Source organism: Cavia porcellus, unplaced genomic scaffold (genome assembly GCF_034190915.1).
Source record: "Cavia porcellus strain 051 isolate PalLab524CR breed Dunkin Hartley unplaced genomic scaffold, mCavPor4.1 scaffold_29, whole genome shotgun sequence".
Lineage (NCBI taxonomy): Eukaryota > Metazoa > Chordata > Mammalia > Rodentia > Caviidae > Cavia > Cavia porcellus.
This window is the reverse complement of record NW_026947512.1, coordinates 19,986,038-20,001,980: the sequence shown is the minus strand read 5'-3', so window position 1 is coordinate 20,001,980 and position 15,943 is coordinate 19,986,038. Positions and strand designations below refer to the sequence as shown.

General features: G+C 45.7%; 1 protein-coding gene across 4 annotated transcripts in view; it reads right to left on the bottom strand.

Moving 5' to 3' along the window:
• The window catches only part of Pik3c2b (phosphatidylinositol-4-phosphate 3-kinase catalytic subunit type 2 beta), a 66,624-nt gene that overhangs the window by 6,012 nt on the left and 44,669 nt on the right, over positions 1-15,943 (bottom strand). For all 4 annotated transcript variants that reach the window (XM_013157965.3, XM_003474677.5, XM_023567229.2 and 1 more), the window contains 11 exons: positions 15,826-15,918; positions 14,732-14,861; positions 13,414-13,550; positions 9,654-9,823; positions 8,303-8,459; positions 7,504-7,613; positions 5,344-5,545; positions 4,826-4,950; positions 2,716-2,833; positions 777-858; positions 279-385 (listed from right to left, as the gene is read on the bottom strand). In XM_013157965.3, the coding sequence (XP_013013419.1) occupies positions 279-385; positions 777-858; positions 2,716-2,833; positions 4,826-4,950; positions 5,344-5,545; positions 7,504-7,613; positions 8,303-8,459; positions 9,654-9,823; positions 13,414-13,550; positions 14,732-14,861; positions 15,826-15,918 (1,431 nt within the window). The remainder of the gene's footprint in view (positions 1-278; positions 386-776; positions 859-2,715; positions 2,834-4,825; positions 4,951-5,343; positions 5,546-7,503; positions 7,614-8,302; positions 8,460-9,653; positions 9,824-13,413; positions 13,551-14,731; positions 14,862-15,825; positions 15,919-15,943) is intronic.

Here is a 15,943-nt window from a genome sequence, read left to right as displayed (position 1 = left end):
CACCATAATAATTGTAGTGGGTTGACTGCTTGCCATGCATTATCTCATTTAATCCGGAGGCAACCCTATGAGTTTAGTACTGAAGTTACTCTCCCCATGAGGAGGACACTGCCAAAGTCTACAGCTAGCAGGCCAGACGCCAGGTATTGAACTGTGGGTGGTGCACAGGCCTGGTTTGTTCAATACTAGTGCTTATTTGGCTGACACTGCAGTCAGAAAGCTCCGGTCACTCCAAAACATACCAGATAAAGCGATAAATGAAGGCTATGTGCACTCACCAGGCCGCGGATGTACATCACCATGATGAAGAGTTTGTTGTTTTTGTAGGAGATAGACAGCTTCACCTCTCCTCCCACCTGCTCCACGGGCCGGGCCCAGGTGCCATCTGTAGGGACGAAGGAAACTGAGAAAGGTCAACAGGCCCACAGTGTCCCTGACTGGTGCCAGGCAGGTTTCTAGGGTTTCTGCTTTCTCTCTGAAGCCCCTACCCCAGTCTCTCCAAGTTGGGTTCCGGGTGCTCTTGGACTCTAACTAAGCAGAGTCTGGCTATGATTCAGAGCTGGGATGGGAGAGGTTTACCCAAGCTGAGGTGCACACCCTCTGGGCATTTAGGCTGAAGAGCAGTCCCACAGCCTGAGTGGAAAAGCAGATTCCTCGGCCATGAGAAAAGGGACAGGAGCTAATCAAGGAAAGAGCGCTGGGGAGAATGGGGCAGGAGAGAGAGCCCTCGGAGGCGCAGAGGGCCTGGCAGGGCCCTCCTGGGGAAGGCACTGTACCTGAGGACTTCGGGGCCGGGCTGGCACCTGCAGCCTTCTCGTCCCGGGGCAGGGGGTGGAAGAAGGTGTACACCAAGTCGCACTGGAACAGAATCAGAACACAGACCCTTCTTCAGGAGGACAGCAACAGGAGAGAGGACGGCTTCAGAGGCAGGGTTTAGGACACAGAAAACCAAATACGCGTCCTTCTATTTGGGGGAAGGCACAATCAAACCAATCCTAAAAAATCTGGGACACTTTGAAGGCAGACTGTGTGACGATGTGATGATGTGCAGCTACATCAGAACACATCTTTCAGATGACTCAGAGGTAAAGGTACAATGTCATCGCTCTAATTTGTTTTAACATACTTCATAAAAATAAGTGAAGCTAATATGGAAAAATATTAACTGTAGGATAGCAGTTATAGTTTCTTTTTCAAATCCATTTTATTTCAAGGTGAAAAAAAAAGAAGAATGTTAAAACAAAACTTCAAAACACATCAATCAGGGCAACAATGGTACACACATTGTTAATTGCTATCCCCAAATCATTCACCCAGAGCACAGAATGTCTGCATTCAATTGTCTAAATGGTACCAGCACAAATCTTCCTCTTCAGTGAACTCACAGAAATTGGAAGTATAACTACCTTAACCAGTTTTTTCATACACACACACACACACACACACACACACACACACACAATACACACAGTATAGATTGTTTGTTACCAGGAATTGACCTTGCATTTCCTAGGCAGGAACTGTGCCACTGAGCTATATCCCTGGCAAGTGGTATTAGATACATTGACACTAATTATACTATTTCTTCATTTTTCTTTATGATTTAAGATTTTCATACTATTTTTAAAAGGAAAAATAAAACTTGGTTGTTTCAGGTCAAAAGCAATGTGTTCTTTTTGACTTCTGCCTCCTTCATCAGCACATGCATCTCACTCCCCCACAGAGGGTGCCTGAGCCAGGTGAGACAAAGAGCTTGAATCCTGCTCAGGACAGGAGCTGCATATGGTGGTGAACACCTGTAATCCCAGCACTCAGGAAGCTGAGGCAGGAGAATTGCTGCGAGTTCAAGAACAGCCTTGGCAACAGCATAAGCTCAAGGCCAGGCCAAACTTCATAGTAAGACCCTGTCTCACAAGGACAAAAATTAATAATAATAATAATCAGGGGGAACAAAAGCAAAACAAAGTCAAGCATGGTGGCACACACCTGTCAGACGGTACTACAAAGAAAGACTTTGTCTCAAAAAAAACAAAACAAAACAAAACAAAAAACCAGAAAGACTGTAACCAAACAAAAACCCTAAAAAAAAAAATCCACTTGAACATTAATATGGTGAAAAATGGAAAAAAGCCTTTCAGAAACAAGAGCATCAGAACACTGTACTGCAAGTCAGTGCATTTATCTGGTGCAGCTATTTAAAGTTCTAGCACATGCTTGCAATGAATGCCAGAAGGAAAAAGTCTCAGAATTCATACAGAACCGCGTGCAAGCTGTGACTACTACAGAACGATGAAAGTGTGCTTGCACGTGGACAAACAGGAAACATGGCAATGAAAGTCAGACCGCAGTTGGAGTAACAGAATTCCTGGCGACTGTATTAGGACCATTATAATGCCATTTATTAAAAAAAAAAAATCTAGGTGGACACATCGTCAACCTGCTCACAAATCTTGCCTTTAAGAGGCTTTTCTGCCTTTCCTTTCTCAGCTCAGATCACTTCCCTCACTTGGGGCTTCTGTGCTCCTGGCTGCCCTGACACACCCTGCTCGCTGCTGCTCGGAGATTTCACTGTATGCGCATGTGCAGCTCGGAGGGGGACCTCGCTCCACAAGGTCCCTCCCCAGCAGATCCTCCTACCCAGCTCTGCTGGCTCTAGACCCTCCTGCCTAACTTCCCACACCTGCAGCAGTGACAGTGGGAAGAGAAGCCACCCACCTCAGCCACCTCGGGGACTGCGTGGGTCAAGTGCCAGATGTAGCCATTCAGCTCGTCCCTGCGCCGCTCAGCCGCAGCCTCACCCCTGGAACGGCTGATCACGAAGCGACTTGGGAAGCTGGTGGGGCAGGTGGGCAGAAAGGAGGGAGAGGGGACAGAAATGAGGTGCAGGCCTCGACGGTTCCTTTGCATCTGCTGTCACCTGGCCCTCATTTCCCAGTGGTTTCCCTTCCAGGGAAACCCTCGACTCCTCCTGGACTCCCCGTTCTGTGCCCAGGTCTGATGCGCGCACACACACACACACTGTGCGCTCACAACCCACTCACCCACACTCACACTTCACACTTGCACCATACACTGTCACTCACACACACACCCACTCACATGGCACACTCACACGCTTCTAAAATCCCCAGATCAGAACAACCAATGAGTCTTGTGGCTCCTTAGAACTGTGACAGGCGTTAGAGCCTGTTTCTCTCATTAATATAAGAATTCACTTGGGAAAGTTTTTTTTCCCCCAGTGGTAGAAAAACTGGGCACAGTGGCACACACCTGTAATCCCAGCACTCTGCGAGGCTGAGGCAGAAGGGTAACAAATTCAAAGCTAGGCTGGGCAAAGTGACTTAGCAAGATCCTGTCTCAAAAGAAAAAATGCAAAGGGCTAAGGATTATAGTTCAGTGAAAAGGCCCTGGATTCAATGTCTGTGCAGCCAAGAGAAGAAAAGAAAGAAAAAAAGTAGAAAAATATACAAGACATAAAATTGGCCATTTTAATGATTTTTAAGTGTACAGTTCACCAATCTCACTAAGAACATTCACAATATTATACACCTATTCACCATCATGCGTCTCCAGAACTCTGTTTTGTTTTGAGACAGCATTTTGCTAGGTAGATCAGGCTGGCCTCTAACTCATGGAGATTCTCCTGCCTCAGTCCACTAAGTTCTAGGATTACAAGTATGTGCCACCATGCCCAGCTCTTATCTCCAGAATCCTTTTCATCCTCTAAAGCTGGAACTTCACATCTATTAAAACAATAATACCTCAACCATCATCCTATCTTCTATCTCTATGAAGCTGACTCCACTAGATAACTCAGAGAAGTTGAATCATATAATTGGCTTATTTCATTTAGCATAATATCTCCAAGGTTCATTCATGTAGTTACAAGTCATAATATCCTTTACTTTTTTTTTTTAATTTTTTTTTTTTTTTTTTTTTTTTTTTTTGGTCTTTTCCCTTTTTATCGGTACCGGGGATCGAACTCACGACTGCCTGCTTGCAAGGCAGGCACTTATGCCTCTGAGCTAAATCCCCAGCCTCCAATATTCTTCACTTTTAAGGTTCAGCAATATTCCGTTGTATGTGCTGTATATACCACGCTTTGTTTATCCATTTGAAAAATGATTCCTTTTTTCTTTTTCTTTCACTAGTAGAGATTGAACCCAGGGCCTCAACACATGCCAGGCAAGTGCTTTTCCACTAACTTTATTTCAGCCTTATTTTCATATATATATTATATATGTATATTTTATATAAATTCTTGTTATTAAGTTCAGGCTGACCTTGAACTCACTGTGTAGCCCAAGCTGGCTTTGAACTCAATCGATCCTCTTGCCTCAGCCTGCCTCCCAAGGGCTGGAATTACATCATGCCTAACACACCAGCCCTTTTTATTTATTTGGAGACAAGCTCTTGCTAAATTTCAGGCAGGCCTTGAACTTTCAATCCTTCTACCTCAGCCTCCTGAGCTGTATTACAAATGTGCACTATCATGCCCAGTTCTGGTTAAACCCTTGGATAATTTGAGCACTGTGGAAGATTTCCAGCTTCAACCAGCGCTCTTCAGCCACAGCCAGTTTTCCTTCTGACAGATGCGCCCAAGGTTTTTTTGAAGGCTAGATCTAGACTGCTTGGGTGTTAGGAGATCTTGGCCAGCAGGGGGAGCACTTGTCACCAAAATCAATGCCAGGCCAAGTAAAGCAGGGAGATCTTTAAAAAGGTTGCGCTGAAGTCTGGCCAGCCCCTCCCTGCTCCTACACACACCCCCACCCCACCCCCACCACCCACCCCACCCCTGCTACCAGAGAGTAACTGGGGAAGCTACCTGGGCAAGAGGGAAGAAGGGAATAGCAGCCGAAGCTTGTTGTGTAATTCCTGGAACTCCTCAAACGTCCGCTGGATGTAAGTGACTTCATGACTATTTTCTCGCTTTACCTCCACCACATATATCTGCAAAAGTCCCAATCTTACAGCACTCCAGACTTTGAGGGCCCGTGAAGTGGGGGGCAGGGAACAGAAGCGCGTGTGTGTACTGAGGTGGGGAAAGCTGAGCAGGAACGTCCCCAGGGGAGATCACGATGGACAGTGGACAGCGCAGATGCAGGAATCTAAGAGCGAAACTCTCCAGTGTATACTGTGTAGGACCCTTGACCTGGAGGGGAGTCACCATGCGGTTCTGCTCCCTGATTTTACCGAGGTGGTCTGGGGAAGGGAGAAGCCAGTGGTTCGGAGGAACTCGAACAGGAGAGCCTCAGTGAGCACCACTGCCTACTCTGGGAGTGGAACTCCAGTGAGCTGAGTCGAGAGAAAGCACGAGAGGCTCGAGGAAGAGAAGATACTTACATAGCCCTTGTTGGGGTGGAAGATTTTCTCGTGACGGCAGAGATAAACGTCAAAGATGCGGCCAGAACTTTTGAGAGTGTGCGTTCGAGGGGCAAAGGAAAGAGTTAGCCGGTCATCAGAGCCTGTGAACTTCATCTGGGCCAGGTTATGGATGAAGAAGTTGAGCTTTGTGGCTACGCTGCCCAGGCTGGACTCAATCAACCTGGATGCAAAGAAAAGGATGGAACCACAGACAAATCCCCTGCTGTGACAGGGCTATCCCAGGTCATCTCCCTTCACACCCAAGATGAACCAGGAGTTCTCATGTGAGACCCTCACAGAACAGGCCATGATCATCTTATGCAGTTTGCTCCTGTCAATCGTGGGACCTGCCGTCCCTCCTCTGTCCATCTAAGCCAAAGGCAATCAAAGCAAAGAAAGGAGGAATGTGGACTCTGGGAGCTTAACACATAGATGGCTGAATGGCAATGTCAAGATGAATTCGTAGTGTATTATATGGCATTTGTAACTCATCTGAAGTTCACGTCACTGGTCATTTGAGTGGTGCAAATTAGGACAATGCTGAGATTCCATCACACCCCAGAAAGAATGGCTATTATCAAGAAATCCACCAATAACAAAAACTCGTGGGACTATGGGGGAAAAGGAAGCCTTCTCCACTGTTGGTGGGAGTGTAGACTGGTGCAACCAGTGTAGAAATGAGTGTAGAGATTCTTCAAAAAACTAGGACTGGAGGTCCCATTCAACCCAGCCATTCCCCTTCTTGGTATCTTCCCAAAAGAATTAAAAGCATCATACCACAAGGATACATGCACACTCATGTTTATAGCAGCACAGTTTGTAATAGTTAACTTTGGAAATAGCCCAAATGTCCATTATTCAGTAAATAGGTAAAAAAAAGGATGTGAGTGTTTTATACAATGCAGTATTACTCAGCCATAAAGAATGATAAGCTTGAGATAGTTATAGCTAAATGGATGGACTTGGAGACCATATTCTTAAGTGAAATAGATATACACATGTAACTATTGTGTTGTCTCTCTGATGTAAGAAACTGAAAGTATAAATAGGAACCAAAATTATAATAGATATTGTGAAATAGGAAGATATTGTTCAAAAGGAAAGGGGAACTGGAGGGGGATAAAGGAAGGAAAAAGAAAAAATGAGAAAAGAAGGATAAAATAAAATCAAACTTTGTTAAAAAAGAGAGGTTGAAGGGATGAAAAGGAAATGGGGAAAAAAAGGAATCAAGACACATCATATACAGGTACATACTTCTTTGCTCTTTTTTTTTTTAAACTTTTTATCGGTACTAGGAATCGAACTCACAACTTCCTGCTTGCAAGGCAGGTGCTTATGCCGCTGAGCTAAATCCCCAGCCCCCAGGTACATACTTCTTATGATGAGTGCAATCATTATGTATATCTAAATTGTTCCAATAAGTTTAATTTTTAAAAAAGGTTCAGTATATGGGAACTTCCCAACCACTAACCAATCCAGAGATTTGATTTGACTTTATCTGATTTATTTAAGTTATTCACAGACAAAAAAAAATTTTTTTTAAAAAGTTATTCACAGACAAGGTCTTAATATGTAGTTCAAAGTGGCCTTATCCCAGGCTGGCTTCAAACTCACGGTGATCCTCCTAGCTCAGCCTTCCAAGTACAGAGTCTCTAGTGTACACTACCAGGCCTGGCTTCCAAAATTTCAGTTCAAAGGTGAGAGCCCTTAAAGGAAGAAGGGTCTCACCCAAAGGGCCAAAAATTATTACAAGATCTGTATTATTCATTGCCCTGTAAACAAAATCTTTGGCAATAAGATATGAGAGATGACAATAACTTTGAGCTAGGCATACTGGTGCAGGTCTGTAACCACAGCTCTAAGGAAACTGAGTCAGGAAGATCACTGTTCAAGGCCAGTCTGGGATAATAGAGATCTTGTCTCAAAAAATTCAGAGAGAGATGACAGTAGCTTTGTATACAAAGGTTAACACCAACATACATGGGGGAAACTGAGGCTGGGAAACAAAATGATTTCCCCAAGTCAGAGGCGAAGTCAGGACAATCTTTCCAACTCTAGGCTTCATCATCTGTACTAAGTCTTTCCCACATCTGTAGCCGGCTCCTGCCAACCAGGCAGCCTGGGAATTATAGGCATTACCTAGTGAAGTAGGTAGTGGCATTCGCCTCTGTGTCCTGAGGCCTCAGGGCATCATACACATACTTGAGGTCCTCCAGGTCGGAGAGCTCGGGAATCCCACAGGACAACATCTGCAAGGGAGAGAGAAGCAGAGAGGGTACCTGTCACAGCAGCAGGTCCTGCTTCTTCTCCATCCAAGGTATGATTTTCCATAGCTCAGTTCCCTAATCCTCCTGGAGGGCAGTGGAGAGATGTGGACCATGGCCGGAGGGTCACAGGAACAAAAGGGCTGAATCAGGGTGCAGACACCTACACAGACATCTACATCTCCAGGCAGCCCAGCCCCTGACTCTGTCTGGAGCAGATGACTACTCACTGGGGCTCAAAGGAGTGGATCTCTAAGAATTCTCTAAAACAGACTGGGCAGTCTTAATGGCGTGGGATAGGTGGGACTATGTGGAAATCAGTGTGAAAATTCTTCAAAAACTAGCACTAGAGGTTTCATTCAACCCAGTTATTCCCCTTTTTGGAATTCCCAAAAGAATTAAAAGCATCACACCATAGCAATATATACACACCCATGTTTATAGTGGCACAGATTGTAATAGCTAAATCTTGAAAATGCCCATCAACCAATGAATGGATAAAGAAGATATGTTTTTTTACACAATGGAATACTACAATAGATATTGTGAAATAGGAAGAAAATGTTCAAAACGAAAGAGAAACAAGGGAGGGGGTAGGGCAAAAGAAGAAAGGGGGGCAGGAATCAGAATAAGAATAGAAGAAGGAAGTCTTCAGAAAGGGTGGAGCTCCTCACCAGGCCCAGGAGGTTGAGGAAGAGGTGGGTGTGCTTGCGAATGAGGTTGTAGGCTTGGCAGCATAGGTCAACAAAATCATGGAAGCGGCTGGAAGGCTTGTCACCCCCGTTGATGACATAAGCCATGTCTGAGGTGAAGACAAAGGGGGCACGGTCCCTGGGCCAAGAAAAACACAGGGAAGAGGTCAGTGTTGGGGAGAAGGCTCCCCTAAGTGCTCATCCTGTGTTTAAGCCTGGACAGATGGGGCTCTCTCTAACTTATATTTTTCCCCTTAAGTTCAAACACTATTTTTTGTTTGTTTATTTCTTTTCTTTTCTAAGACAGGATCTCCCTATGCAGTTCAGGCTGGTCTTGAACTCACTATGTAGCTGAGGTTGGCCTCAAACTCACAGTGATCCTCTTGCCTTAGCCTCCCAAGTGCTGGAGTTACAGGTGTTCACCACCATGCCGGGTGTGCTAATAAAACATATTTTTGTTTAAGGAATTTCACATATTATTCCTTCAGTATCATCAGGGTCACCTTCATGGAGTTCTTTGTCTTCAAAATGGTTCTTTTTTAAAGAATGGATGCTTAATCCAGTCATCTTATCTGCCTTGCCATAATTTTTTTTTTTTTTAATCTCCACTTACATTCTGGCAAATGATGACAGTTTCAAAAACTCCTGGGAACTTAGATCCAAATTTCTTCCGGCAATTTATTTTAGGAGCACTTAGGCTAGACAGATCTACCTCATTCTGACATATTCTCTAAACACACACGAATTCATATTCATTTCCTAAGCTACTACACTGAGGAGCAATACAGCTCTCTTAGATATGTGTGAATATCTAAGGTTAACACAAAACCATTAAGTCTTTCATAGTCTCTTAAGGTCTTGCAGTGCCTTCTCGCAGGCCTAAGAAAAAGATCGATGAGCAAAGCAAAACCACAGAGTGAACTCTCTGAGGCATTTTCAGCAATGACCAGTCACAAGGCAGTGTTCGGGGCCAGCCTGGGCTACACAGACAGTGTCTCAAAAAGTTAAAAGGTCCCCAGAGGGAGAAGTTCCCTATCTGTGGACTAGCAGCCTCCTCTCCTAGTCAGCTAACTTTGTTCCCGTTTGCCGAGTCTCTGGGCTGCGCACTGCTCAGTGAGCAGAAAGGACAGTCAGTCCCCCTTTTTCTGTAAGATCCTACAAGGCCCCAATCTCCCTATCAATCTGCTCTCCTTGGAAGTTGCTCCACCCCAGGACAACGCTCTGGGGCTGCTCCTCCCATCCCTGGCTTGTCTCCCAGCCCTGAACCACCCCTCCAGACTTTCCTGCCCACCACGCACCATGCACACACATCTGGCTCCCGGAAACCACTTACCGCTTGATATTGCCAAACATCTGGGCATGGCCCAGGAAGCGGCCGAAATCTATGTGGAACATGTGGCCGGTGGTCTTCAGCATGATGTTGTCATTATGTCGGTCACAGATACCCAAGACGTATGTGGCCACACAGCAGCCAGCACAGGAGTAGATGAAGTTCTCCACAGCCTGGGTCAGGGAAGCAGGGGAAGGACATAAAGCTGGCCAGGGACACTGCCAGACTCAGTTCAGCAGTCCTTTTTGCCCTCTCTTTGACCCCAACAGCTGTCTGTCCATCTTTTCTTTCTTCTTTTTTTTTTTTTTTTATCGGTTCTGGAGATCCAACTCACGACAACCCCCAGATGCCGCTAAGCTAAATCCCCAGCCCACTTCATCTTTTATCATGTACTAACACACACATTTATATAGAGAGACATCCCCTATACCCTGGAGGAGAGGGAGATGAAGGTTTACATGCAACCCACGCTTCTCTGAACTTCGTGTTCCCCTGGGACACTGGTTGGAAAGGCAGACCCAAAAGACCAGATTTGCGTGGCCTGGACCATGGAGACCCTAAAGTCAGAAAGACCAACATTCACAGCTTTCCCAGTGCATCACAATGAGGCTAACTTCCGCATAGCTACAGAGCCATGGACTTATGGGTGCCTTTCTGACCCTGCCCAGAATTCTTCCTGCTCCAAATAAAACTCCACTCCCAGAACTCTTGGCAGCAGCTAAATACTTATCTAATTAAATCACTGCACTGCAAGAAGAGCTGACGGAGCTTCACACTTCCGGGAGTGTTTTACGCTTGCACAACCTGACATCTCTAGTTGGTAAAATGTGTTAGAGATATTTTGAGTTTAAAGAATAAGGGCAGTAGTGCAGGTTTGGGTCTCCTTTGTTTTGTACACTCAACAGCTGTCTGCTTATCTGTCTGAGGAAGTAAAAATACATGGAATCAGATGGATCCTTTCTATCTATTTCCTCTTTATGGAGTTTGAAGAATTCTCAAGAACTCAAGAAAGTGTGACAGCAGAAGGTAACCACTCAGCAGGAATGTATAAAATTGAGAATGAGAGGGAAAGCAATATATATTTCTAGAAAAGTACAAAATTGGGAACAAGAAAAAAACTGTCAGAGTGCACTAAGAATGTGTGGAATTAGGAAAGAAAGAAAGCTTGCCAGATATAGAATGCCCATGTCACATCCTCCACCTCCCTCCGAAAATTCCCACCCATTCCTCATAGGGCTTCCTTGTGCCCCACGTCTTTCCAGACCATCTCCGTTCACACTGGCTTTTCCTCCTTGGAACCCTCCATGTTATGGTCACCACTGTCCATGCAGTGCCCATGTACCCTTTTTAGCCCCCAAGTTGAGAGAAGCCAATCCCCAGCTTCTTGGCTGTTCCACAAGACCCACTGCAAAGTAGCTATCAACTCCCACCCAAATACTTGTCCAGTTACAACCAGATGACTAATCCACTAGAAGCTAAGAGGATATCACAAAATGCACTTCTGGAAGACAAAGAGCATGTGTAAGAACGGGAAATGTGTGAATGAAAAGAAACTGCTCAATCAGAAGCATCTAATCCCAGACCTGACCTTCACCTCCATCAATCCTCCCCATCAGAAGTACACTTTCTACCTTAGATGAGTCCCAAGCTGATTCACAAAACAGCTGAGTGTGAAGGTTAAATGACTAAACTCTTATCATCTCCCTGCAGTGGGCAGAGTGAAAGCAGCTTACTGCTAAGAAGTTTTGTTCTAAAAAGGCACAATCCTAATTTAAGGGTTTCTTCTGTAGGACATGGGGTACTCTCTTTGCTAAGTAGGTGGCCAAGAGAAAGATACCTCATTATTCTCTTGGAAATTACCATAAAAAATACCAGCATTGTTGTCACTACAAGACTGAGAAGCAACCTGTGCAAGGCTAAGGTTAAACATTAACACAAAAAGTTAGTTTTGGTGTGCATGCATGCCTGTTGCACATACTTCCGCTACAGTGATCATGACCCTTTACTATGTTGGCAGGGAGTAATTATAATTCAAGTGCCTCACACATTGCCCCTTTAGGGTGGAATCTAACATCCGAAAACTATCTATTATATAAATAGCATGTGGTATTGAAGGAAGGTAGAAACAATCAATACCAGTCTTTTCCCTAGTGTAGAGGGCTGTGAAGTTTATACCTAGAGTGGTGGATCTGGGGGGGATGAGAGAGGGAAGAAATGGCTTGCCAAGGAAGGGGTTACTCTTGTCTGGAGACATCAAGGACATGTAAGGAGTCCCTGGGGTGGAGCCTGAGTTAGCATAACATGGGCATGTGGTAGATAAGATCACAGGGCCAGCAGGACTTGAGTGTAATACTAAGGACACAGGGCTAAGAACCTAGAGCAAGTGAGTGACATAAACAAGCCTGCACTTTAAAAACCTTCTGCAATCAAGCAGATGATAGTGATAAGAGGAGAGATACTCCAAAAATTCAGGGGCAGAAAGCAAACAGCTGAACAACAGTGATAGAAGAAATGGAAAGAGAACATCAGAGTGGAGAGAGAATTGGGCAAGAGAATCAACCGGGATTGGTCCAGCAGAAGTGACACAGGAAGAACCATGAGAAAGCTCATGACCCTGGCTCGGGTGACTGCATAGACAGCCTTTCCATTTACTGAAAGGAAACACAGAAGGTAGATTCCAGGAGGCAAATGGAGACAGAAAACTCAGTTTGAGGTATGGATGGAACACACATATAAAGAGTTCCAGCTAGCCAGTGACTCTGAAATCTACAGGTGCAGGAAGAAAGAATCCTAGACAGAGGGCTTCGGAAGTCATCAGCACATGGGTGGGTGCAGAGGCTGAGCTGGCACAGGCAGAGTGCACAGGGAGAGCACAGCATGCCAGGGACTGCACCCTGGGGAACCCAAGCACATAGGGCCATTTAAGATCATCTAATTACATGTTCTCTGAACAACATTCTGCCTATAATTTGGCTTCCATGCGTGAGCCTTCCCTCAGGAATACAATGCTGTTAGCAATATAAGTACCTGGGTCCTCCTGAAGTGAAATCCATATCAATCTGTATTCTGGCAATCTTACTGTGACTTCTCCCCACCTCTCCCCACCCCCAAGGTATGTGTGATGACCAAAACCACTTCCAGTCCTATTAACCCGGGGTCTGGAGGTAACAAACTGTGGACTGGCCAAGGGCCAGGAAAGCTGACCAAGGCCCTGCCACCCAGGAGAGCTCCATTTCTAACCTTTAGTCTAATCAGGAATGCATCATGGCTGTTCTCTATCATTTTAGTCTCATACCTAACACAATCTTGGCTTCTAGTTACAGCCTTGCACAAACCAACTCCATTACTGGCAATAAGAAAGTGAGTCGGAATTCACATCCATGAAAGGTAGGGGATGGATTAAAATGGTCTCTTAAGGTCTTTTCCAACCAATCTCATTGTATACAGTATCACGGAAGCCCTCTGAGAGCGGAAGGGGAGCTGCACACGACCCACAAGGAACTGGGGATACTAGCAGTTTCTCCAAAGCTGGCCCCTTTGCCAGGACTCTCTCTGACTGAGGAACCCAATGAAGGTTTCACAGGTCACCAGCAGGGTGGGAGAAGAGAAGTAATAAAAGTTATTTTGATCCAGATACACAGAGGCATCAGACCATCGACAGTGTATTTCTCAGCCCCCAACAAAGCTGTCTTGTCCCTCTGGAGCCAAGCGCCAGGGTCAGGCACACCCAGACCAGCTGGTCTCTTGAGTCTCCTAATCCTACCTTCTCATACTCGTCCTCCCCAGGGTTGTGTTTCTGCAGCCAGTCAGCCAGGGGCCGGTCCTTGAAGGAGCCGGTCACCCCGTGTTCCACCTGGATCTTGCGCAGGGTCTCAGCATTGGGGATCATCTCCACCATCCCTGTGACAGAAGGGACTGGGGTCACACTCTGGAGCAGAGAGACAGTAGGGACAGGCCCACTGATGCACAGGCATGGTAACATGTGCCTGTAATCTCAGCACCCTGGAAGGCAGAAGCAGGAAGACTGCAAGTTGAGCCCAACCTAGATAACTCAGAAACTTTGCAAGAGCTGGTCTCAACATGTGAAAAGTAGAAAAGGGCTGGGGAGATAGCTCAGTGTGCAAGCTCAAGGTTTAATTCTAGTAAAACACACATACACACATGCGTGTGCTGAACACTTCCCTGTGAATTAAGCTTCTGGTCCTTAGATAAAGTCTGCCTATAGGAGATGAGCACTATGGTAGACAGAAAGGTTGTCTCTCATCATATACTCCAGACCATGACTCCATGGGCACCCCAGTTCATGGCTGCTACTCCTTTTTAGTTTTAAATTTTTACTACAGAAATCCTCAAATATATATAAGAATAAAAAGAATGAAAAAGAAAAAAGAATGGTTTCATCAGTCCACATGTAACCATCACCAAGCTTCAAAAATGGCCATCATTTTGCTAATCTTGCTTCATCTATCACTTATTGTCACCTCCAGAAACTTAACAGTCACTCTTTTTGTTTGGTGCTGGGAATTGAACTCACAATCTCGCACTTGCCAGGCATGTACTGTACCTGGCACTGTACCTGTACTTTGTTATATCCTTAGCCATTTAACAATCACTCTTTAACCTAGTCCATATTCAAACTTCCTCCAGCACTTCAAAAATGCTCCTTTAAACTGGGTGTGGTGGTGCACACCTATAATTCCAGCACTTCTGAGGTTGAGGCAAGAGTATTCCTGCAAGTTCAAAATCTGCCTGGGCTAGAGTGAGACCCTGGCTCGACATTCCCCCTGCCCCCCACCAAATACTTCTTTACAGTGGTTTGTCTGGATCAGGATCCAAAGTCAGGCATGGTGGTGGCCACACAACCCACTAGGTCATTATGGTTCCAAGACTGTTTTATTTTATAACACTCTCTTCCCTGCTTCCTCCTTTTTAAAAACGAATTTCATAGCTTCTAATGAAAGAATCCTGCCCTTCTCATTTTCAAGGAGGAGTACACAGTTCATGCTGGGAATGGGCAGAAGGGCAGGAAGCAAAGCTCTTCCCACCCTCTGCCTACCCTGTCCTGATCACTCCCAACTCACCCCTGCCCCGGCCAGTGGAGAAGCAGCGGAAGATGACCATGCGCATATCCAGCCCCTCCTGGACCCAGATCTTGCTCATGATGCGAATCATCTGCAGGGTGAGCATGTCCTGGCGAAGGTCGTCCCCACACTGAATGGAGGAAGAGAGTACTAGAACCCATTTTCACTGCCTCCTCTGGCTCCCAGACCAGGCCGAGGCCCAAGCTATGGTGACAGGGGGAAATTTTCCCCTTCTCCTGCCTTGTACTTACTCACTAGCTCACACTAGGTCACAGAACCAAAGAGGGGTCAGTGGCCTTCACCCTCTTCTGGAATGTTCCACTCTTCTTTCACTCACCAACCTATCTGACCCGAATTTAGGTTCTTCTTTTACACACAGCCCACTTGACCACCAGACCTTTTTAAAAGCATAAACTAGATTTGGAAATCATGCACAGCAAATAGATTCTATAAGCTACTGGGCCATCTACATGCTCCCCACCACTCCACCCCCTCACTGCTGGGGCTTGAACTTGTGATCTTGCAGGTGCTAAACATGTGCTACACTACAGAGCTACATCCCCCGCACCACACCTGCACCACACTCTCTCACCACATTACACACTGAGACTATCATTTACCCCCACATTCTAGGAGGCCTCAGTTAGAAGGACACATAGGATTCATCTAGCCCAGCTTGCACCTGAAATACTAATTTCCTCTTCAACATCCCTGCCACATGGTCATTCAGCCTTTGCTTTAATATGCCAAGGACGAGCAGATCATTGCCTCTGCCTCCCAGAAAGTACCATTAGTTGCTTCTACACTTCCTAATTTCTGTTTTTAGTCTCCTAGGGCCACGAAGAGTTCATCTACATCTTTTTTTCCTGATAGACTTTCCTATAATAAAAAGATAGCATGGTAGCATGGGGGCATACTTCAGGGGTAAAGCCCTCACCTCACATGTCAAGCCTCAGTACCCTCAAAAAAGAAAGACAAAGAAAAGAAAAATACAGCGTGGAACAATGAAATAGCGGGCAGCAAACCATCCTGTCCCCCTGGGCTCCTTCCTCTCTCCCACCCCAACCCTCCACGTCTTAGTGAAGGATTCTCACCTTGAAGATGACACGGACATTCTCACCCAGCGGGTCCACATTTTGGAAAGCAAGCTTGAGAGGGACTGCATTGGAGTTGAAGTAGGAACAGTCCTGTGTGGGAGACAGGGCAGTGCCC